The sequence below is a fragment of the Oreochromis niloticus genome, linkage group LG22, assembly GCF_001858045.2.
Source record: "Oreochromis niloticus isolate F11D_XX linkage group LG22, O_niloticus_UMD_NMBU, whole genome shotgun sequence".
NCBI lineage: Eukaryota > Metazoa > Chordata > Actinopteri > Cichliformes > Cichlidae > Oreochromis > Oreochromis niloticus.
Genome location: NC_031985.2, coordinates 17886162 through 17910375, shown reverse-complemented (window position 1 = coordinate 17910375; position 24214 = coordinate 17886162). Strand labels below are relative to the sequence as shown.

The following is a 24214-nucleotide window of genomic DNA, read 5'->3' as shown; positions in this document are numbered from 1 at the left end:
AGTGTTTGAACACCTGTCCAATCATCTTCCAGGTAAAAGCAGAAGAAGACAGGGACAGTATGTCAGAGCTCACCCAGGAGCTCGAGAAGGTCAAAAACGATGCGGCTTCCACCAAAGAAGAACTAAAGAGTTACATGGAGCGTAATGAGAAACTTCAAGAGGAACTCCAAGTCAGTGAAGGTTCTGTTTCTAAACTTAAAGAGGAGCTGCAGGAGGTGAAAAAGGACATGGATACCACCAAGGAAGAACTCAACAGTTACATGGAGCGTAATGAGAAACTTCAAGAGGAACTCCAAGTGAGTGAAGGTTCCGTTTCTAAATTTAAAGAGGAGCTGCAGGAGGTGAAAAAGGACATGGATACCACCAAGGAAGAACTCAACAGTTACATGGAGCGTAATGAGAAACTTCAAGAGGAACTTCAAGTGAGTGAAGGTTCCGTTTCTAAACTCAAGGAGGAGCTTCAGGAGGTGAGAAAGAGCATGGATACCACCAAAGAAGAACTCAACAGTTACAAGCAGCACAATGAGAACCTCCATAAGGAACTTCACACCCGTGAAATCTCCATTTCTAAGCTCCAAGGGGAGCTCCAGGAGGTACAAACAGTCTTGATGAAGACAGCAGAGTCTGGTCCTCCGTCCCCTTCTCCCTCTCCTTCTCCATCTCCCTCTTCTTCTCCTCAGCCTATTTCCTCTACCACCTCCTCCTCCTCCACCACACAGCCCAAAAGGAAAGGAAGCAAACAGCCAGCTGGTAAAGGAAGCAGCACCAAAGACAAACCATCTCTCTCCAGAAAAAACTCCACCCCTTCCAGCCAATCCTCCAACAAATCTCCCAGCCCACTGTTGAGCAGCAACTCAGAGCAGCAACATGCGACTGTAACAGACTCGTTCACGCAGACCGAACCTCTTCAGATGTCTGATCTTAGCCAGGAAAACAAATCTGCCACCAAAGAGGAGATGGAGGAAGTGATCGGAGAATACGAGGAGAAGATCGTACAGATGCAGGAGCTCCATGCAGCAGAAATCCTCGATATGGAGGCTCGGCATATTTCAGAGAGCGAGAACCTCCGCAGAGACACGCAGGCGCTGGAGGACGAATGCAAAGCTCTGAAGGCCGTCATAGAAAAACTGCGGTCTGCTGAGGTGAGGAAACGAGATATTTTAGATGTCTGTTTGTTTGGATTGTTAGCTTGTTCTACATTTTTATCAGTGTAGTTTGATGCTTTTACATGGCTTTCTTCTTTCTGCCAATCATAACACAGAAAGTCAGTGATTTTAATCTTTTTTCAATCCTCTCTAGGCTCCTACATCAAGACAAGACCGTCCTGCATCTCAGTTCAAAGATGGCTACACCAGCGGTAAGTTTTAAGTGTTTTAAACTAAACTAGAGTAAATTGTTTTTCATTTCTCTTGTAGGAAAGTCGTCGCTTTATTAAAAATGTATCTGTCAGTTTAATTTGAGGCTACAACCTGCTTAGCATGCATACTGAAAGCAAAGAGGCTGGAATCTTGTTTATCTTCAAGAGCTCCAAACCTTGGAGTAGATCTGTTATAATAATTTTTTTTATTTTATTAGTCCTTTATTTATCCATGTAAAATTCTCAGAGATTAAAAATCTCATTTCCAAGAGAGACCTGTCAATTTAATTGAAACAAATCTCACTAGAGTAGCTTTGTATGATTCACAGTTCAAAATGTACTGCACATATCTTAACTGAGCCTTGCTGGAGCCCCTTTGTTCATCATGTGTGAAATGAACTGTTTTTGCTCCTCTTCATTTGAGCCAGCTTGCCTGTTACTGGCTGCCCCTCTCAAACTGAAGGTTTGAACAGCATGTGGATGGGCCTTATCAATGATAGTTACAAACTTGCATATACTCTCGTTACCTGGTTTGAGTCCAGGAGGGGAGACAAATCCGGCCTCAGGGGGTCAATGTAATCCTAGTGTCAGTCGCAAGCCAGGATAAATGGGTAATGGGTTGCATCAAGAAGTCTCTATCCAAATTAAAACATGTTTCTCCATGTCTAGAGACCCCCATTGGCAAAAGGGAGCAGCTAAAAGTACTCCAACTTCAATTAATTAAAGTTTGGTCGCATTTGTAACAGTATACAGAAACCGAGACTTTTCTTTTTTTTACTTTGAGTGCCAAAAAGAGCTCATTTATCCTTAATTTTAGCTTGTTTAGCGTCTGTTTTCTTTGTTGCGCTTCACTTCTGTGATTATGTTTTTGTCATCATGCAGACAGCAGCTCAGACTACAGCCAGAGGACAGGATATGACCTCCCGAGCCTGCAGCAGGAGTTCAGGACGACTCCAGAGGGAGCCAGGAGGGATGATCCACTGCCAGACCGGATCAAGGTACAGCTTTCACTTACTAATGAACCATGAGTGATGTAATAAAACTACAGGTACTGTGTAGTATGTTTCCCACCAGGTGAAATGTATATAACAAAACCCAGAAAGTTGATTGTTTTCATCTGGAGGCAGTGTTTTTATCACTCATCCAAGTGACTAAAAACGCTGCCTCCAGATGAACTTTCCTGAAAGTCCTTTCCTGGATTTGTGAGCATCCAAAAATTTGAGCGATATTTTGTTTTCTATTCTTCAGAAACGTTGTAAAAGTTACACTTTTTCTGCATTGCTTGTCTCTAGACGTTGCTCCGTGAAGTGCACCAAGAAGGCATGCAGGTTCTTTCTCTGTCAGAGCTTCCACTTTCTGAAAGCGAGCCAGGCGGCCGGTTCAACGTCCAAGGCTGGGTGAAGGAGCGAGACGCCTTGCTGGATACTATAGAGTCCCTAAAAAACTTCATCAGCCAGATGCAGACACACAGAGAATCACAGGTAAAGAAACCTCACCGCAAAACACTACAGCAGCCCAAAGAGTCAAGACCATTAAAGTTTAAAGCACCAGGGGGGTTTGAAGATCCCGCTGTGGTCTGTTTGTCACATCAAAGTCAGTCAAGGGGCTTTACGGCATTGGCATCCTCTTCAAAATAACAACAACTGCCCTAAAATATAAGAAAGCCCTCTTCTGAATTTGCCTGAATTTGTGTGTTTGATTCACTGCAGATGTCCGGCAGTGTAGACTGGCGTGGAGAGCTCCTGGATGCAGTTCGGCAGGTGTTTATGAAGGAGCGCAGCGTGCTGAAGAATGCTCTCTACAGCCAGCTGGACCTGCTGGACACCAGTGACGCCATCATTCACCTGAATCAGCTGGAGCGGAGACTGGCTGAGCAGGTCTGTAAAGATTTCACCACAATGACTTCAAAAACTGTTGTAAATGTTCATCATCGGCAAGAAAAAGACTGTAGAATTTTGTTAGCCTGAGTATAAGCTGCTTGTTAATTTGTTATAGGTTAGGTCCTTTGTAGATAGTTATTTGAACCTATCGGTCATCATATGGCTGTTTGTGTGACTCAAATACAGGACGCCCAGCACAGAGAGGTGATGGGTTCACTCCGCACTGCAGAAAGGTCCAGTCTCATCTCTGAGATTCATCAGCTCCGTGGCCAACTAGAGCAACTCCACCAAGGTGATCCCAGTTCAGAGATCATTTGACTGAAAATAAGCCTTTTTGTATTTTATATCTGTTAAACGTCTGCCTTCGTCCTTCAGGTGCCCGGTCTGCTGTCCCATTGGCTGGTGAAGGTAGCATAAAGGAGCAGAGGGAGGGAGTCGGAGCTGATGGAGCCGGGGGGGCTGACAGGCTGCTGGTGGAGGAGCTAAAGGGTGAACTGTCTCAGACTAAACTGGAGCTGGAGACAACCCTCAAAGCTCAACACAAACACCTCAAAGAGCTGGACACACTCAGGTTAGACCAGACATTAAAGTAACAAACAACGCTGGAAAACAAGAAAACATATCAAATGTTTAAGATAAAAATCACATAGTTTTGGATATATTTGCATAATAAGTAAAGAGTTTAAAAAGATTTTATTTAAAAGTAGTACAGTGAAAATGTGCCTTAAAATGATGTCAACAGGGCGGAGGTATCCCAGAAAGCCGCAGAGGTGGATGCACTAAATGATGAGCTGACAGAGGAGAGGAAGAGGAGCAGAGATCTTCAGTGGGCCATGGAGAAGGAGAAGTGTCGAACTGGGAGGACCGAGGAGAGCAGACGAGAAGAGATGGAGGTAAGATGGCAGGAGCATTCAAGCATGACGTCATTTTTTCCACAGTTTGAGTATTTTTAAGAAGAAATTGTGTTTTTTAAATTTCCCACTAGGATCTTCAGCTTTCTCTGGAGGAGCAGAAGAACCACATAGCACAGCTGAAACTGACTGTGGAGCAGGAGCGACAGGCCTCCTCTCAGCTCTCCCATCAAGCTGAAGAGGAGCGTCTCAGCCTCCACAGACGCCTGCAGGAGCTCCAGGTCCAGCTGGAAACGGAGCGAGCTAAGGCCCAAGAGATGAGCACTGCTCTGGGAAGAGAGAGAGATCTGCGGACTGGCGTCTCCTCTGATGGTGGTCACCCCCATGAGAAGCAGGTTCAGAAGGATGGGAGGAGCTCTGAAGAGGGAGGGAGTCTTCTGGAAAGACTGCAAAGGGAGCTGGACGACAAGCACGCACAGGTTCGATGCTCTATTTGCTTTATCTGTCTAATGACACCAGACTTCAAGGACTTATATCAGTGGCTAGGATCTGACTGTATCATTATTAAACATGATTTCCCTCTCCAGGTGGTGGATCTGCTCAGTCAGGTTGAGGCCCAGAAGCTTGAGGTGGTACGAAAAGAGGAGGAACTGACGCTGGTGAGTCAGAGATCCAGAAGAGACCAAGAGGCACTGCTGGAAGCTCAGGCCAAGCTGGAGAGGCTGGAGGCAGAAATGGCAAAGGTCCAGGAGCAGCTGAGAAGAGAGCTGGAGAACAGACAGAGTCTGGAAGAAGAGAATGAGAGACTGGAGGGAAGACTGAACCAGTTAGGAGAGCAGAGGGAGGGCACGGGACCCGTGGTGGCTGATGGCCGGAGTGTGAGTGGCACAGAATTTACTTTAAAAAGACTTTTAGTTACTCTAAGATTTATTGTTTCTGATCATGTTATCAGGAGCACTGAAGCTCTGTTGTTTTTATCTTAACAGCAGGCTGTCTGGCACGGTGACTCCACGGACCGCACCAAAGACTGGGTGCTCCAGCAAAAGAGCGGAAACCTCCACACAGAAAGCTCCGGCGCGTCCCCTCACATTGAGGTCTCTTCAACAGGCCACAGCAGTGCGCCACATCACGGCCCGTGGCGCACGGTGGACAGGATTGTGAGCAAACTCCAAGTCATCTCCTCAAAGGTCCGCAGCATGGCGAGCAAAACCACCGACAGGTAAACAAAACAGTTGTTTACTTTTTCTTTTATATTTATTTTAGAAACTGTGCAGCACAATCACACCACACATCTCTTATAACACACAGACCTCCTCTGTAACAGCTTTACTGAAACCTGCTTGTTATTTACTGCATTTCTTCTGTTCAGGCTTACTGCAGAGGTGGACAGTGAAGAGTTGTCCTGGGTCCAGTCCAGTCTTGATGAGGTCATCACCCTGCTGCAGCAATCCCCTGGTCTACCCTCCGTCCCCGAGGTCAGCGCACGGTCTCATTTTTGTTTTCCCTTCTACACCACATATTTCTGGATAAATCAAAACACTCACTGCCAGTCTCCAGCCAGAATCAGCTGTTTGCGTCTGCGTTTACTAAACAACATCTGTTGAGCTTTACACGTGGTTGTGACGGCTTGTCTTGTTTCGCTCAGAGTGCGTCCCTGCTGGCAGGAGGCTCCTCCAGCTCCTCCAACACGCTGACTGAGCGCCTGCTGAGGCAGAACGCCGAGCTGACAGGTTTCGTCAGCCGTCTGACCGAAGAGAAGAACGATCTGAGGAACCACACGCTCCGCTTGGAAGAAGAACTGCGACGCTATCGGCAGGTTGGACTGGGATCAGGCGACAGTGTGAGTACACCACAGAAAAACCTGCTGATTCTGAGATGGGGCACAATACTACAGTGCTATTTTTTTCTGTAACAGTCAGGTGACAATCCTCATTGGTCTAAGAACTTAATATTACATGCACATGACATGTGGTAGAGACAAATACCACAAAGATAATGACTAAGGTATTTTTATAATCCTATGTTTTCTTCAAAATGCCATTCAGAACTTAAATAAATGTTCAAACTGGCTCGCATAATGATATTACTGTTTCCATCCTCTGTCATTTGCCTCTGACTAAAGAGTGTTTTATCTTCTGCAGTCGAGCAGACGAGGAGCATCAAAGATGGACTCTGCAGGTTTGCTGCTTTCTCAGGAGCGGGAAGCTTGGGCTCGAGAGAAGATCCGTCTGGAGAAAGCTTTGCATTTAGCTCAGTCTCAGGTGGCTAGACTCAGGGGAGAGATCAGGTCCGAGAACCTGCGAGAGATTACCGGGCCTGATGCCGACAATGCTGCACTCAAGGTCAGCAGATCACTGATCATAAACTGCTTTGTATCTTTGAGTAATGAGTTAATTGCACTAACCCAAAGAAACGGTGCAGAAGCATCGCCTAAATGCTGGAGTTCAGTGTTAAAAGATATTTGATGGCCTCTGAAGTTAAACTGCTGTCTTCTCTTCTCCCTTCATCTCTTTCTTAACTTCCAGAGGATGTATGGGAAGTACCTGAGGTCAGAAAGCTTCCGTAAAGCACTGATCTACCAGAAGAAGTACCTGCTGTTACTGCTGGGTGGATTCCAGGAGTGTGAGGAGGCCACGTTATCACTCCTGACCAGGATGGGCGGTCGGCCGTCGCTCTCCAGCCTGGAGTCCCTCAGTCAGCGGTGCAGGGGTGTGATGCGCTTCCGCTCTATCGCCAGAGTCTCTATCGCCCTCTCCAGGTAGGAAGCTGGAGCTTTGGGTTTTTTAAAACGGTTTTTGTTTTGTTTTGTTTAAAACTAATTATATTTGTTCATCTAGAATGCGCTTTCTCGTGAAGCGATGGCACAGGGCGACGGGAATGAGCTCCACGGCCTCCTGCGCTGTTAGTAAGAACGGAACAGGACAGATCTTAGGTAACCAAAGCATATAGCAGCTTGTAACCTCTCTATATTGTCATTTAGATGTGATACTCATAATATTTTCTTAATTTCTGGCAGGTACAGAGGCGAGGGATTCCCCTTATCTTCACCCAGGTGGTCCGGAGATGTACAGAGAAAGAGGAAGCGGCGGAGGAGGAATGTCTAGCAGCAGAGGGAGAAGTGGGCGGGAATCCCCTCGATCGGCTGTCTCCTCCACACATCACAGGTACTACTATCAATCAGGATGCTAACAATAATATTATTAAACAGTTTTCCTTTTTTAATGTTTCCAGTCTACTTCTTATTTTATTTCCTGTCTAATTAAAGGAAAGAAAATACCAAAATTATTGAGAATAAAGCGTCAAACTTAGTCTGATGAATTAAAATAATGAAACTGATTTGTAAAGTTATGATGAAGGTGACTTTGGACACCAGTTGTTAAGGCTAATGCATACTTGAGTACTGTATAGAGTAAACTGTTTTTTTTTTTTTCTTTTTTCTTTTGCATTAATGTGGAGTTCAGATCCTTTCTGACTTGCTTAAACTTGTGTTTCTAATGTGCAGGTTTCACATGTCTGGAGACCACGGACCGCTCACCTGTTCCCACTTGCAGAACTACGACCCCGACCGAGCGCTCACAGACTACATCTCCAGGCTGGAGGCCCTGCAGAGGAGGCTGGGCAGCGTGACATCAGGTAACACGAGCAGTCCAGCTCACATGCATTATATGTGATCGAGTTACAGCTTTCTTCATCGTCTCAAATTCTATTGGAGAAAAACACTTTCATCTATATGTGGAATATACATGATTACAAATTTGGTTATGTCTGCTTACAGTACAGTGCAGTACGTGTTTGCCCTGTAAAGCTGAGAAGCAGTGAACTCAAATATTCTGATTGTTGCACCCAAAACAAGTGCTGTGAAATAACTGCATGTGTAAAGGTGTGAGCCGTACCCTGGGGTTTGGCATATTTACTCAACTCCTCCTCTTTTCTCTCCCCAGGTGCTTCTTCATATGCTCAATTGCACTTTGGCTTGAGAAGATAGATGCTGACACGTTAACTTTGGCTTGAAGAAACTCAGTTGCCTTTTTCTCGTGCTGAGCGCTCTGCTGTTTTCTACCATTCTGGTGTGGACTGTATCTTTCCATGTGGACCAAAACACATTTTTTATCAGTGTACGACATGTTGTATTCAGGCTTTTTTTTGGTCGCCGGCACTTGGAAAAACAGCTACGTTTGTAATTTAATCTGCCTCTTTGTTGTGGATGACCTACAATCATGTATAATTTGTCTAATGCTAATTTAAGACTTTGTGATTAATTTATATATATGTCTGTGTTGTATGGGTGGAGCGTTATGTAGAGGATGTTTGGGTTTACTGTTAAGGAGGCTGCTGCTGGATATTCTACACTACACTGTGTTTTGTTTAGGCCGGACAGACTACAGAGGACATTTGTAGAGAACGTATTTTTGTAAAGCGTTAGGAGCTTTGAATTTTCTGGGTATTTTGTCAAAAACTGAAATAAAGAGGACTACGTTATTTCAAACAGGTTTGCTTCATTCCTTTTTTTTATTTTTGCAAAGTATGTTAAACCTGTTTTTTGTGGAAAAATTTAGCACCATCAAGCTTCATTCAGATAAACCAGCAATGAAAACACAAACTCAGCTGAGGACATCTTTAGTCCTTTTGAAAGCGAATAATTGTTTCTTTTAACACTAAAAAAAAATGTTGCATAGAGAGCTGTTTAAAAAGCACAGGGGGAGGTTAAAGCTGTAAAAATGAGCTCTTTGAAAAAGCTTTTCATAAATGCGCTCATGTGTTATTACTTACCCTGATCCTGACCGACCCTCACCTCTGCTGTCTACAGGATGTTGTTCCTACTGATTTCATCTATCGTACTTTACAATTCTCAGCAATAGTCAGTCATCAGGTAAAACCTAGTACAAGGTTACTGACAGTCAGTTAAGGTGAAGTATAAAGTATCGCCGGAAAAATGTACTCAAAAGTTGTGTAAGCCCCACTTACACAGTGATAATTATTTTTTATTATTACACTTGAATAATTGTTAGAAAAACTGATTTTGCAAACACTGATTTATCCTAGAAAATGCAATGCAGTAGATCAGCTCATCCTATCCCCCAGTATTCTCCTGTCACACAGCTCTTCTGCATCTTGGCCTTCCAATGAACCCATTTAATGGTCTTCCTCTTTTCCTCCTGCCTGGGAGATTCATATTTAGCATCCTTTGTCCCAACCTCCTTCAAACCATCTCAGTGCATGAGTAAATGTACACGGCCAAGTCTATTGAACCAAAATGACCAAAAACAGCTGTGTTAGAAGATAAACTGTTCATCCTCTGGCATTAGCTCAGTATAGATCTCATCATCAGTGAGGTTTGCTTGTAGGTGGGAGATCTACCATTCTGACGCACTGTAACACAGCAGGGTTCAGAGGCTCATTTTCATATTTTTATTGATTTTTCAACCAGTTTCATTTGTTTTGTTTTTCTTTTGTCTTCACAGCAGGAAAATTCTAAGATACATCTCAGGAATAAAAGATTCCCCACAGATTTAGTAACCCACCCCGAAGCTTTTAAGTAAATCACATGGTCTTCCTCAGCAGATTATTCAGATAGGACAGGGTTGTTTTCTCTCTTCTCAAGTTTAAACCCTCATACTGAGTAATGCTCAGGACAAGGAAAAAATATATACTGTATATACACAACTGGTCAAAAGTCCTCTGCAGATGAAGATCATGTGACTGAACTCAAAGCTCCAAACATCAGAGAGCTGTAAATGAACCTCGTGGTTTTAACCAAGTTTCCAGTGTTCAGAACTTTTAGCTACAGGATTTTAAAGTTTGCTGCAAAATTGACGATTAACTCTGGAAAACAGAAAAGTAAATATGTCTTCCCGGGTTGACTCAAAGGCTTCATTCAGTCTAAAGACGTCATAAGGCGCTAGTTATTTCTCCATTTGTATTGTTTTTAAAGAATTCACATTGTGAATAAGAGCATCAGCTTTCACGCTGGAGTCTCACAGCCCCTGTTTTTCTCTGCAGAAAGTCACACTTATCTACAAACATTCATTCATGAAAAGAGCTGGACTCTAGACGAAATACAGGAAGAATAAAAGCACAGTTTGGGCATTTAGAGCAAAGTGCACTGATGTCAATTTTCCTCGATTCAAGTCCCCACAAGGTTCGAGCTTTACTTCCGATGCTCGGATGTCTCTGTCTCTCACTGCTTCCTCCTCTTGTATCTGATGACGGGGTTGTGAGGCGTGTGGATCATCGTGGTGTAGTTGATTGTGGGGAAATATCCGTCCACCAGGTCAAAGTCGTACATGCGGAGCAAAGTGGACCAGATGGTTTTGATCTGGACGTAGGCAAAGTTTTCCCCAATGCAGCGATGACGGCCTGCAGGCGGAAAACGGAATGGATTTAATTTCATTGAACTCAGTTTGACTGATGGCTGGTTTGGCTTTGAGGTGTTTTATGTTTACTTTATTTTACAGCAAACAGTAAAGCGCTTCTTCTTACCGGCTCCAAAGGGCACATAGGCGAACTTCTCCCCTGCGGCAGGGTTATCGTTGAGGTAGCGATCGGGTTTGAACTCCATCCTGTCCACCCAGGTGTCGTGCAGCCGGTGGTTAACAGTCGGGGAGACGCACACCTGGTGGCCCACAGGGATGGTGTATCCTGCTGCAGTCTGAGAAAGCAGAAGAGAGAGCAGGTACAGCAGTCAGCTGAGGTTGTCTGCACGTACACATGACATCATAAAATCCAGTGCTGAGGAATGACCCATACCTGAGGAGAGCGAGCCATCCTCATCATCGTCATGATGGGTGGGCGGAGCCGCAGGGTTTCCTTTAAACAGCGCTCCAACAAGCTGAGATCCTTCAGCTAAAGATGGCGACATGAAAGTTTAGAAAATATCTGGAGCATCAGTCTGGTTTTGAGGAATAAAATAACCTCTTTCAGCTTTTTTTTAAAATTTATGTAGACCACCTGAACGCAGCAGCAGGGGCTCCTAAAAACATCTTTACTAATGTTACCGCAATAATTTTCTACAGCCAGCAGGGGGAGTATCTCTCACAAATCAGAGTGAACATCTGAGGGAGAAGACTTACATTTCACATTTAAACCCTGCACATTTTTTTTTTAATTCTTGACTATTATTAGCAGTAATGAACCTCTGCATTTTTATCACAGTCCACGGGCGACTTTTACCTGATCGAAGTTGAGTGGAGGCAGGTTTTGCCCGCACACAGCCTTCTGCTCTGCGTAGCAGCGCTCCTGCAGGGCCTTGTCTTTGGCCAGGAAGAAGCCCAGCCAGGCGCTGGTGGTGGAGGATGTGTGCTGACCCGCCAGGAGGAGGCCGATCAGCATCCCTGCAATTTCGTCATCGGTCAGCGGCCGTCCATCTCTGAGGAATGAGAAAGTTTTTTTAGTTCTCAATCCTTCATAGAGTTAATTAGGATTTTTATTTCTTTTTGATCATAAAATCTGAATATTCTGGGTTAAACCAAGTCTCCTTTGAGTCTTTCAGGGCTGGACCATGACACTAAACATAAAACTGTTTCTTTGCATGTTGACTTGCACTGTCATTATGTAATCGCAGGTACATCAGTCCAGAAAGAGTTGGGCAATAAGTGCGCGTTACCTCATTTGACAGAAATTTATGGATTTTTCTCTTATGTTTACAGACCGGCAGACAAACCTGCTGCTCTCTGTCTGTATGTATCAAGAAAGAGGCTCATTAGCAGTAATATCTGACACACAGGTTGATTCCTCGCTTATAAATACACAGTATGTAAGTCTTTCTCCTCCAGCTCTTTGTTTACTTATACAGCAAATGTCTGCACCTGTGGTCTGGTTTTGTCCTACTCTTTGACCCTGGGCTGTTTTGTTGTTTTAGCGCTTGTTCTGAGCCGCTGATGTCACCTTACTTGTATGTGGAGTCCATGAAGGTCTGCAGGATGTCGTCTGCTTTCTCTTCAGAGCTCCTCCGTTTCTGAATCACTTTGTAGAAGATCTTCTTGATCTCTCTGTGAGCTCTGTCCCTCTTCCTAAACAACAAACAAACAAAAAAACAGAGGTAAATATTTCCAAACAGTATTGTGCTGTTTGTATCATATCATATTTAATCCCTCTGGTATTTCTTTTGCCTGTGTGATGTTATCATCCCCCCGCCCCCCCCCCGTTTTGTTTTTTTTAAATCTGTCTAGTCAAATTAAATCCGGTGTCATCTTCACCCTGTGTGCAGACGCAGCACTGTACTGCGTGAAGATGTGTGGGAGACCTACCTGAAGCTGGGCAGGGGCAGCCAGCCCGGCAGGAGCCACGCAGCATGGGTAAATCCTCCGTCCAAGTCGGCGTAAAGCTGGGCCACGTGTTCATCCAGCATGCTGCGGATCTCTTTCCCATGCAGGCAGCTGCTGGCTGTGAGGATAATCAGCTCGGACAGAGCCTCGAACAGGTCTGAAACAGGTCAAAGTTCATTGACAAACGTTTTGTTTTTGATCTGATCTGTATCAAGTTTTATGGTTAACTGTTTGGACTCAGCGTTGCAAATATTGGTGTCTTACTTCTCTCCCCGCTGTCTCCCCATCTCTGAAAATACTCGATCGTTTCTCTCTCAATGATCTTGACGTGTTCCCTAAAACGAGCGATGTTCAGCCCCGTCTTAAACATCTTCTTCTGCTCCAGAAAAATCTGCAGCAGATTAAAAGGAAACATGCATCTCAGCTGATCTTAGCATACAGAAACTCTTTAATACATTTCCTTCTACGGGTGAACTTCTCAGGTTCTGGGATACTCACGTGGTTCGGCACGTCGTAGGCGACTCCTTTGCCGAACACCGGAGTGGTCAGTCTCGAGTAGACGTCCTCTGCATTCAGGTCTTCGTTCTTGCTGTTGAACATCAGCGCGGCTGCTTCGCTGCCCAGCAGGTAGGTGAATGTTTTGCCCACCATAGTGAAGCTGAATACAGGGCCGTACTGTGGGGGGGGAACAGCAGAGATGCAGGAGTTCAGACACAGGAGTCAAAGTGAAATAAACCTCTGACAGCTGAGTTAAAAAACCTAAATAATCTATATGTAGATTAAACTCTAGATGATGGATCATGTTTTTAAGAAGTCACAAGACAAGTTCTTTACATGAGTCTCAACACGATGGAAAGTTTAAGAAGAATTTAAGTGTGCACTACACAGCTTATTGAGCTTATTTTACTACATTCAACTTTTCACAGTGTTTTATTGTTTTTCATTTTTACCCTATTGAGTTCCTTCTTGTGTCAGATTACATAGTAATAAGCTAAGCTATATGGTATTTGAATGTTTACACTGAAATTGTATTCCATTTAGATTTTTTTTCTTATGGGGCGTCTTTGCTTTATTTGATTTTACTTGTTTTCTATTTAATTAGAGGTACTTTGATGTGTAGATGTAAAAATAAGATAACATGATAATATTTTGTATTTTACAAGGCAAATTTATGTCTGTGTAATGTTTACTGTTATTACTGCTGTCACTGAGGTTTATATCGGTAAAGAAGCTGGATAAATAACAGCTGATAAGTTACAGAGAAGGGGCGGGATTAAATAAGTGTACTCATCCGCCCACTCCCTTTTGATATGGAACCTAAATCAGATTAGGTGCAGGGATATTGTACTGTATTTAGCTTTATTTTGTATTGTGCTTTTTCTTTTTCTCTCTCTCATTTTTCAGAAATGATTTATACTGTTTACAAATACCAAAACTAGAGCAAAATCAGTCAGGAGGTACAAGGGGAGAGCCACAGTTGCCTTGGCCTGCTGTTGCTTTCATTTGCACCACAGGAGCTGAAATGGACTCAGGATGGTTTAAAAGCCGTTCCTCATTTTTAAAGCAGTTTATCTTCATGATCATCTGCTTTGTTCAATGTTTTAACCGCGGTCAATGTTTAGAGTTAATAACTTAAAGTAACTGAGGGGGGGAAACAGCAGCTAATCTTCATTTTTCAGGACTGATTATTAAACTGTTTCTGATTGAAAACAGTCGCAGGTTCATTTTTTTAAAAACTTACTTTGTCATAGGCATTTTCCAGAAACTCAATGGGGCTCTTTCCAAAAGCGATGGCATGTCCCAGAAAGGGGATGCTGGAGGGTATGTAGGGTGGATGTTTCTGCGCAGAGAGACATAAATAAATAACAATTAAAAAAATAACAGTGAATTGAAACTGAAGCTTAGATAACGGTAACTGTGTTTCGTCTGAGCACACTCACCACGTCCTCGTCTGTGGACTGTTTGAGCAGCAGTTTGGAGATGTATCCCAGAGTGAGGGTGAAGACGGACGCTGCTAACACCACGGAGGTCAGGTTCTCGTTCATTTTCCCCATAGTGTCCCCGAGCAGTTTAGCGCTCATCTGATAAATGTGCATCGACATTTTTCCTCCCCTCAGCTGGACCTGTTAGCCCCCGAAAACAAAACCCTTTAAAAGTTAACCGCGAAACGGCCCCGGTCACCGTCCACCCGCTGAAAGGCTCTCAGTCGAGAACAGTTGGTGATATTTCCCCAAAGTCTCGACCTGTCAACACTCGTCCTGCCCCCGCCTGACCAATGCTGGATTTTGATTGGCTGCTGACCACGTGTCAGTCAAGCAGCTCTCGCTGTGAATGGTTGAGGCTACCTGAACCGATGTCTTGCTACATGATGTCACACCAGCAGGGCGACCATCGATTTTAAGACCATTTTTTTTAATTTAAACTTTTTCCTCTACCTCCAGAATTCAACAATACGCGACGTTAAAGCCCTGCAAAGATAACGAAATATATTATAATATTTTATATTATATTATTATATAAACGTTTACAGCAATAAATGAGCTGGTTTGCAGTTTGTTGGGGGTGTGTCGGATCATTAATGATTTTGACTGCTATCATGAAATTAGCAATACATGGGCGTGCACAATAGCAACATTTTCCTGTCAGTAAAAGCATAAAATGAATTGCAAAACCTTAAGTAATTAATAACCACTTCAAAATCCTGTGATGGAGTGCAACTAGTACAGGAGCTAGGCTACAAATATTTTAAATGAGGTTTATTTTCATCAGTAGCCTTGAAAACCTCACATCATAAGGTCTGTTCTTTAATATACATTATTTAAAAATATATGCAAATATATATATGTGCCAAGAAAATATCCTCCATAGCTTTATACCACCAGGTGAGACCAGGAAATGTTTGGTGATGATGCACAAACTGCATGTTTCCTGTTCTTAGCTGGCAAGAGAAGACCGCCCAGTATGGTCTTCTGCTTTAATGTTTGATGTAGTGTGCATTCAGAGACACTCTTCTGCATATCTTGGTTGCAACGAGTTGTTATTTGAGTAACTGTTGCCTTCCTTTAACCTAAAACAGCCCAGCCACTATTCTCCAACTTCTGGCATCAACAGGGCATTTTCACCCAGTGAAGAGAGAAGAGCGAGTGCTCCCCATTTATAATAAAGCAAATATTGACTTTCAGCCTCCATCGAATGAATTCCTCTAAAAAAATAACATTGTCATTTCTGCCTAAATATGAAAAAACACATCCTGATCATACAATCAATCACTTTATTAAATAATAAACATATTTACATGCAATCAAAATCCAGGAAACATGACAATAGAGAATGTGAAGTATATCACTAAGCCAGTTGTACAAAATGAGGCGCTTGTGGAGAGGCTTTCCAGAGTTACTGCAGTCAGATGATGGTCGGAACAAACAACCTGAACTGGGAATTTTTTTGGCAGGTGTGGTTTCTTCAATAGTTTTCAGCCATAGGCGTATTTGTCTGTGACGCCTTTCTCATTTGGAGTTATCTGCCCACTCAGTTTCATTAAGAGCTTCACAATAAGGCCAGCCTGAAGGGAAAGAATAGACCTTAAAAGTTAACAACCATATATATTTCAATAAATATTATTTTGATTTCAAGAAACGTTTTATTACCTGTTTTGTGTGCACGATGAAGTTCATTTTGTTGTCACCACTGTGTATCTGGAAATACTGGTCAGCATGTCCAAGCTGCCATATAAACGTGCTATACTCTAAACTGATGAGAAGGACCTGCAAGAGAAGGTGTGTAATAAAATGTCACATCAAGCATCTTCAACTAAAACTTAAAAACTATACCACAAATACAGCATTATCATTTAATCTATCCTACAGTAAGCCCAGAGAGAATATTTAAGTAAAAATCTAACTAATCTAAGAATGCAAGTTCAAATACATGCTGTAGATGCCTTGTGCTATTGTGCTTCAATCGAGCACGTAGTGCATATGCTTTAAAAACAGGCAAATTCGTGTGGGAGAGCCCATGCTCAAGATCATCCATTTGCTCCACCAAGCTGAAGAATCAGTAGCTTTGTAGCTTTACATTCACAAACAAGAGCTTAAAACATTTTTTAAAAAAAATTTAAAAACCCAACAAGACGGCAGGTTACCTTAGTTTCCATGTTCATGAGATGCAGTCCCTTTGTGTTCACCCCCACGTAGACACGGATGACTTTGTGGTTGCTTGCGCTGGCCTTGGTGTAGACCTGGCCTGTGAAGAAAGCTGCTCCGTAGGTCGGGATGTCCCAGCAGTTCTGCAGGAAGAGCCGCTGCAGGTGGTGCATCTCTTTACTGACCCCCTCGCTGGTGCTCAGAGCCTGTTGGTGAGAGAGGGACAGGACCTGATGTCACCTCAGGGAACACTGAAATGTATTTATAATGATGAAAAGCAATTAAAATAAAAACACAAGTGTACTTTATACTCATGAAGAATCCTGTTGGTCCAGTGGTATGCTTTGCTTTTCACCTTGGATATCGGCACGATTGATTTGAGGTTTTCCTCACTGTTTAAATAAAGCACAGATTTTACCAGAATGCAAATAAATCAGTTTTGTTAGAGCAGATATTAAAAGTGAGCCAAGCACAAATATGATTTGTCTCTTACTTGAGGAACCCTTGCTTGTGCTTCTTACTCTCATAGTTGCCATAGATGATTTGCAGGAGGAGGCTGGCCAGTGTGATCAGCTTACTGTCTGGAGCAGGGAAGAAGCCCTTGAGAAGGCAGTGCCGGGCCTCGTCAAACAGGATAAGGATGGCCAGGGGATCCTCCACCTGAAACAAAGCCACCAGCAGGAAGCTGATGAAGAGCTCTCAAAACATTTCCAGTCAAGCTGTCACTGATGCTTAGGTGGTGAAAGTGACCTACCTTTTTCTCAATTTCAAGGGGCAGTCGGACGTCCCTGCGGAGGAAGAGCTGTGGCGTTTCCCTTTGAGGATCCAGCACTGTGAGATCTGTCACAATCTCAGTCCAGATCCGGAGGTGCTGCAGGGGTTTGTGGTACGGCTTCAGCTGCAGGTCTAACACACAAAACCACACACAAATCTTTCTGGGATCTTGCAGTGATACCACTAACTACAGCTTTCGGTCTTTATTGGATTGATGTTACTAAATTAAATAAATAAATTTGAAAAAAGAAACAATGGACTTACGGAGGTTCTCTGAGCAGATCCAGATGGTGAAGTATTGCTGGGTCTCCTGAGACAGACGCATCCCCTCCATGATCTGCTGCACAGTTGTGTTGTTGCCGTGCTTGAGCTCTACGGAGCGATACGAGCCATCCATGCGGTAGATGCGCACCTTCTCGTACTGTGGATCACAAACAGCACAAATGGTGGATTTCTTAAAATTAAGTTTAAAGTCAAAAGACACGACGTCGTAGTCTCACTCCAAGCGCTTTATTCTTTATGCCATCTTACACCCCGTACACACCAACAACAACAACTCACCGCGGGCAACAGTACTCTCGCGATATAACAGAAAATAACAAGTTAACAATCTCCCTCTTTCTTTTTAAAAATGAAAGTATAAACACCTCTTTAAAACATTTGTATACATATATATGTAAACAAAAACAAAAAAACAACAACTTGTCAACATTGTTGAATATTCAGGAAACATTTCAATGTGCTTCGCTTTAATTGAAGCATAATATAACACTTTTTTTTTAAAGTGTTATATCAGAAGGAAGCTGTCATGTCTGTTCTGTGTGGTTATAACTACACATGTGTTTTACTGGATAGCTCTTTTCTTCAAACAAGGAAAAAAAATATCAAAATGAGTGAACGTATCTATGCCAGACTCACTATCAACAACATATAAGGTTAATTAAACACAACACGAGTAAACAAACTAAACAATGACTAGCTCATTATGAAAAAGCATGAAAAGCACAGGTAATAAATCCACAAGCTTTGCTGCTATAATCCCAGAGCTTTCATGACTCAACCCCTCGGGGCCACTCCTTTGCCCAATATCAGAAACATAATTCTTTATGGAGTGCTGGTTTATATTTAAGGAAAAGACAATAATGACATGCAAAATAAGAGTGAAGCATGGCTTAGTCCTGGGAATGCCTGACACCTTAGACTGTTCTTGAAGGAATATCACCAGCAGGCGATCAAAGAAACTTAACTACCAGGGAATTACATTCACAAGTCACTTTATTAGGTACACCTTTCCAATTGCTTATCAACACAACCCATTACATGGCAACATGTCATTGCATTAAGACAAGTAGACATGGTCAAGATGACCTGCTGTAGTTAAAACAGGGAAGAATTGTGATAAAGGTGACTTTAAACGTGGCATCTTGCCCAAGGATACTTCGGCACGCAGACTGGAGCAACCAGGGATCAACCCAGCAACCTTCCAATTGGTGCACGACGTGCTCCTGAGCTGCAGCCACCTCATTTGGATTAGGAGCCAAAGCAGCATTTATATTCTCCTCAATTATGTTTTATTATTTATTATTTTTGTTATTACCATTTTATGTACTGTGATGCCTTTAGGATGCCATATTTGTTTAACAACTATTATGTTATATTAAAATACAACAACAACAACGCCTGCAAATCAATCAGCAAAAATATATGCACTGGAAAGTGTATACTTATGGGCTTAAGTATGCTGAAGTGTATTTAGAAATAATTGCAAACTTTATCTCGATAACATCCTGAACAGGCTGTTGTTCCACACAAAGGAATAACAAATACTGTAACTGTGTGACTCACTGGTTTGCTGTTGGCTTGCTGCAGAAGTTTCACAGTCTCCTCCCACTCGTTCTGTTTGTTCTCCTCGCACACTTGGAGCGGTGATCTCTTCTGCTGGTCTTCTATGTGCTATTGGTGGAGGAGTCAGTATCGTGACATAGTGATTAATGTTTACCACTTTATTTGCAATCTGGATGGTATGTGGATACTGATAAAATACAAATCAGCAATTATTATTATTACAAAGCAATAAAAAAAAATAGTTACATTTAGCTGCAACAGCATTTCATCAAAGTGATAATTTAAAAAAAAAAAATATATAAAAATAAAAACTGTGCTAATGTGTCACAATGATGCTCTTGAAAAAAAAAAACTAAAAAAAAAATGGAAGTGTTAAATTTGTACCCGGTCGATCTCAGGGTGCTGCAGCAGCAGTTGCACGATCTCTGCGTGGCCTCCTCTGGCTGCAAAGTGCAGGGGGGAGCTGAGCTGGCCGTTCAGCAGGTTGGGATTACAGTTACCCTTCTCCAGCAGCAGCTTGGTTGCCTCAACTTTACCGTGCCTGGATGGAACAACATGAATATCAATCTTAAACATAAGTAATGGAAAAAAAGACCAAGAAAATAAGAAGTTTTGGATACTTTTAAGCCTTTCTTGAGCTGTCAGATGAGCAGGAGACTCACCAGCAGGCATAGTGTATGGGAGCCCAGTGATCGTTGTCCAGCTGCTTGACTGAGAAACCGCTGTCCAGAAGCTTAGAGATCAGCTCCGTGTCTCCTTCCAGGGCACTGCGGTGGAGAGGAAAGTCATCCACCCACTGGTGATCTCTGTGGAGACAGGAATTTATGCTGAAGAGAACAGTGACTAAACATGACTTCAGTTCAAAGCATCCAATGTTGTCAATCGAGACTGCCCAGTATGCCCCGAAAAGAGACTAAGTTAGACACAAAGTCGATAGCAGTTAACCAAAAGAAGCCCTCACTTGTCTTCTGTCACACAGTTGGGTCCATGCTGCCATTTCTCCCTCTTTGGGATCTGGATCTTGGAATAGTCTGGTGCTCCGAGGCCAAAGTATGGGTTGATGATAACTTTGTCCACCTGCAGACAAAACAAAAGGAGGGTGATTTAAGTTTCCAAATCCACCAGAAGAATTGTGTTTCTTTGCATATATAAAGCCTTACCCGGTTGGTGTACTGCAGATCTGAGCCGTAGAGTGGATTCAGGATGCACATGTCAGCCTTCTCCAGGGACATCATCTTGCTCTTGATCTCCAGAGCAGTGTAGCCCATGTGCAGACCCTCGTCACTCAGTTTGCCCTCGCTGCTGTAAGCTGGATTGCTTACGTTGGTTTTCACCCGCTCCACGGGTGCTGGTCTGAATAAAGCAGGGATGGCATGAGGCACAGTGTGCTGCTCTGCTAACCATCTGCGGAGGGGAAAGAAGCAAAGGGAAGGGGCGTTTACCTCTGACCAAATCTCAGAACTAAAGAGCACATTTACAGACTTCTCCGTACTTGTCTAAAGCCAGGAGCATCTTGGAGGTGATGGAGCAGAAGTGAGTGCTGGTCTCACTGCACACCCGCATTATGTCGTGGAAGCAGTAAAAGCTGGGGCTCCCGGGGCTGTGGACAGGCTTGCTGTTGTCTGTATAGAAGGACTCATTAATCTACTGCATGCACAGCTTAAACTTTGTTAAATAAAATCAGTAGGATAAGTTCAGGATGAGATATAGTTATTTAGTTTACTCACCTTTAACACTGACTGGTACAACAAAAAGTGAGGCTTCTTTCCCTTCATTGTCACCTTCAAGAATAAATTTCTTCATGTGCACCACACGCTTTCCTGCACACCAAAAACTAAGGTTAGATCAGTGGTTCCTACCCCCCCCTTAAAAAAAAAGTTTAATAAATCAGCTTGTGCAGAAATGCGTCAGCCTTACCAGCACAGCTTTGGTTACTGGAGAGCGGTTTGATCGTTTCATCAACATAATCCAATATGGATTTGGATTTGTCTCCTGCTTTGATCTTTGTTGCCAGAAGGACTTTCTTTCTTTTCTTCTCCTTCCCCTCTAAAGGCACTTCTTTTAAAAGGATCTACCCAGACGCCAGAGGAAAAACATGCAAACAGAGGCTCAGTTAGGAACTTCAGTGGGTCAGAATTCACTGAAGTGTGTTTATTATTCATGCATACAGCAGTGATAACCCCAAACCAACAATACATTACAGGACATCACAGTGTTCTCCACCTCGGTGGTGTTTTCACATGTAAACAAACTGTTAGATGTCGAGGACAGTGTGTTAATTGATTGTCTGCCTACCTCATAGGCTTTGGCTCGGTATTCTTTCGAGCTCAGGCTGACTTGATTCTTCGGACGAAGCACAGCAACGAACACATCCTCGAGGGTGTCCTCGTTGCCCATCGTGGCGTCTTTTCCTCAGACCTGAGAAAATATCCTACATGGGGGCCAAATGCCGTGGAGAGGCATGCCTAAAACATGGGGAAAAAAAATATCAAAAAAGGTGAAGGTTGCTAAGAAAAGTAATTCAGTGCTTGAGCAGTGACACTCAGTCTATACACAGGTTTAACTGATCACAGAGCTCCTACACTTTAGAAACTTTGGATTTCAACACCAAAGCAAGTGACCGACCTGGAGCCCCACAGCTCTCACTGCCAAAACCAATCAGTCATTCACACAATTTTATAACCTTTGTAATGTTCAAAGTAGTTTAATGCTGTCACCACGTGGACAGAGCAAGTGAACACACCCATGTGGGAGTTTGCAGTTACATGCAAACTAAATGTGCTTAACACAGAAGATAAAAACATAAAACCTGTGGCAGTGAAAACAGCAAAATACAGACACCCCCCGACCTCCGACCTTTTTAGTGATTAAAAGGGTCAAGTCTATTTTTTGTTGTTGTACCTGATCTCAGGTGACCTTGTTCCAAAGAACTGGACCACAATAACTGCAAGCGCCTTCAGCACACTTAGATCTAATTCTGGGAACATTAAAGGATCTTGATCTAAGAGTTCATATGGTCAAACTTTCATGTGCCTGTAAGGACTCTGTGTGCTGCATTGTCTATGCTGTCATCTTAAGTCATCCTACTGATGAGTTGGGTAATCCAGTGAATAGAGCGTTACAATAATCTAACCTGCTTGATATGAATGCATGAACCAATTTCTCAAAGTCAGTTTGAGACAAGGATTTTCTAACCTCAGATATATTTTTAAGGGATAGAAAGCACTTCTAGTAACCTTTTTGATGTCACTATCAAACCTGGGATAACTATCCAGAACTGCTGACTTGTTAACTTGCTCACTGTGTATCAGAGAAAGGGTTGACGCATATGAACAAATTTTCTGTTTCCGTCTTTGTCTCTGGCTATGTCTTCTAGCACTTGCGGGTGTAGCAGTTATGCTACACCCAGAGTAAGTGTGGTAAGAACTGCTGCAAACGTCACTCTCAGGTTTGACTCAACAGCTGTGGAGTTGTGAAGCATAGCGGTGCACCATAAAGAACCTTTTAACCCCGTCCTCCTTGATGCCTTTTGTCTTGTAGAACATAAAATATTCACAAAGACCACATTTACCACACTGAGGTAGTACCCCCCAAACCAATCACACTATTTAATGAATACCTCGTAAATACACGAAGTGTATGATTAGATCTGCTGCCAAATTTACACACAAATCAGAAAAAGAGAAAATATCCAGTGACCGGCAGTTCTCTGGGTGACAATGCCCTGCTGATACCATACCAAGGCAACAACAACTCAAATCGGAAAAAGGTATGCAGAAGAGCACCCTGATGCAGAAGACCATCATTTACACTGCACAGCCCACCTGAGTATTGTTGTTGACCTTGTCCATCTCTTTACGACCACGGTGCAGGATAACACACCATGTAACAAGTTCAAATATTCTCAAACTGCTTTAAACTATACCTCTACATATATTCTTTTATTATTTCATATTGTATACCTACTATTTTTAATTTTTGCATTGTATTTACATCGTATTTATTGTATCTTATTTTTAGTCACTTTTGAACTGCATATAAATAAGTAAAACATAATTTAACACACAGTAAAACTAGTAAGAGTCATCTCAGACACAAACTTGTTGAGTTCAAAGACAGGTCACGCCCCGGAAACCAGGCTCCGCTGTCTTTAAACTGTTATTACACGAACACCTTTACATGTTGTATTTTACACACACACGGTATACACTGTCGTATTCAACCAGTTTTCATACATTTCCTTGTCCACGTTAAACGACAGAACTTTTAGAGCGGAGTCAGCAGCAGTAGCCGGGATGCTACACTCATCTTCATCAATGTTTTTTTTTCCGCTCGCCGAGCAGCTGAAACTTACCGAAAGCGACGTGACTTTCTTTCAAAACCACCAAACGGAGCTTTCCTCGGCTCTCCACTCGTCTTAATTGCGTTAAATTAGCGCTCCGAAGCCGGGAGGTTGCCCCAGCACCGCTTCCAGGAGCAGTTATTTTTGGGTTGAGGTAGTTGCAGGCCTTTTTAAGACGGGGCAGGGCTGCAGAGACAAACCAAACAGAGGAATCACGTTACGTTTGAGTGCAGCAGCTGCGGCAGGACGACAGAGGACTCTGCTGGTGAGGGGGACCACGTACACTCAATAACAAAGCATGAGCGTCAGGTAGCGTCTGCTGTGCTCCCTCCGTATTTAAAGAGTTATTTATGGATTTTTTTTTTTTAATTTTTTAAATCAAAGCTATCTCTAATTTCGTGATTTTATTTAAGTTTTTCAGAATTTCAATATGATTTATTATATGTGGAATATGTGGGAACTTTTTAAAAAAAAATTTTAAATTGTCATCCATAAGTCAAAATTTCAGGTCATTAGCTCAAATTTTGACTTACAGGCTTCGAAATGTTGAGATAGCCGAAATTTTGACATAATAACCTAATAATCATTCATAAGTATTACAAGTAGTAGTAAGTGTTTTGCTTGCTATTAAAAATATGAAGCCTATATGCAATTTTGGGATAAAAATAAATAAATTTTGAGTTGAATATTATAGCCAACAGCTAAGATAGATAGATAGATAGATATTTAGGAGTTTCTCCGCTAGAGGGGTGTATAAAG

General features: G+C 42.7%; 3 protein-coding genes across 7 annotated transcripts in view; 1 reads left to right on the top strand and 2 right to left on the bottom strand.

Moving 5' to 3' along the window:
- akap9 (A kinase (PRKA) anchor protein 9) overlaps positions 1–9413 on the top strand; it is a 68303-nt gene extending 58890 nt beyond the window's left edge. For all 4 annotated transcript variants that reach the window (XM_025902522.1, XM_019350651.2, XM_025902523.1 and 1 more), the window contains 19 exons: positions 33–1142; positions 1300–1357; positions 2240–2355; positions 2650–2838; positions 3067–3234; positions 3424–3529; positions 3613–3808; positions 3980–4130; positions 4223–4567; positions 4676–4966; positions 5075–5307; positions 5458–5563; positions 5734–5928; positions 6230–6430; positions 6614–6846; positions 6926–7020; positions 7105–7252; positions 7591–7721; positions 8030–9413. In XM_025902522.1, coding sequence (XP_025758307.1) covers positions 33–1142; positions 1300–1357; positions 2240–2355; positions 2650–2838; positions 3067–3234; positions 3424–3529; positions 3613–3808; positions 3980–4130; positions 4223–4567; positions 4676–4966; positions 5075–5307; positions 5458–5563; positions 5734–5928; positions 6230–6430; positions 6614–6846; positions 6926–7020; positions 7105–7252; positions 7591–7721; positions 8030–8073 — 4116 coding nt within the window. In that variant the 3' untranslated portion in view covers positions 8074–9413. The remainder of the gene's footprint in view (positions 1–32; positions 1143–1299; positions 1358–2239; positions 2356–2649; positions 2839–3066; positions 3235–3423; positions 3530–3612; positions 3809–3979; positions 4131–4222; positions 4568–4675; positions 4967–5074; positions 5308–5457; positions 5564–5733; positions 5929–6229; positions 6431–6613; positions 6847–6925; positions 7021–7104; positions 7253–7590; positions 7722–8029) is intronic.
- A 70-nt stretch (positions 9414–9483) lies between these two features.
- On the bottom strand, positions 9484–14575 carry cyp51 (cytochrome P450, family 51). The gene is made up of 10 exons (XM_003452465.5): positions 14293–14575; positions 14094–14192; positions 12851–13027; positions 12617–12743; positions 12335–12509; positions 11978–12097; positions 11259–11454; positions 10836–10931; positions 10569–10737; positions 9484–10445 (listed from the first exon to the last, which is right to left on the bottom strand). The coding sequence occupies exons 1-10, from the start codon at positions 14452–14454 to the stop codon at positions 10267–10269; spliced, it is 1500 nt and encodes a 499-aa protein (XP_003452513.1). The 5' UTR covers positions 14455–14575; the 3' UTR covers positions 9484–10266.
- Positions 14576–15609: 1034 nt separating this feature from the next.
- Positions 15610–23672, bottom strand: krit1 (KRIT1 ankyrin repeat containing). Of its 2 annotated transcripts, XM_005457272.4 has the most exons (18): positions 23468–23672; positions 22015–22090; positions 21409–21578; positions 21031–21184; positions 20841–20933; positions 20606–20735; positions 20274–20517; positions 20075–20190; positions 19776–19919; positions 19498–19654; positions 19114–19221; positions 17533–17689; positions 17249–17400; positions 16988–17154; positions 16799–16886; positions 16494–16700; positions 16000–16116; positions 15610–15914 (listed from the first exon to the last, which is right to left on the bottom strand). In XM_005457272.4, exons 3-18 carry the CDS (start codon positions 21508–21510, stop codon positions 15825–15827), a joined length of 2226 nt encoding a protein of 741 aa, XP_005457329.1. In that variant the 5' UTR covers positions 21511–21578; positions 22015–22090; positions 23468–23672; the 3' UTR covers positions 15610–15824. The 2 variants fall into 2 exon arrangements, with proteins under 2 accessions (XP_005457329.1, XP_003452511.1); XM_003452463.5 differs by lacking the exon at positions 22015–22090 and having other exon boundaries at positions 23468–23671.
- Positions 23673–24214: the final 542 nt, after the last annotated feature.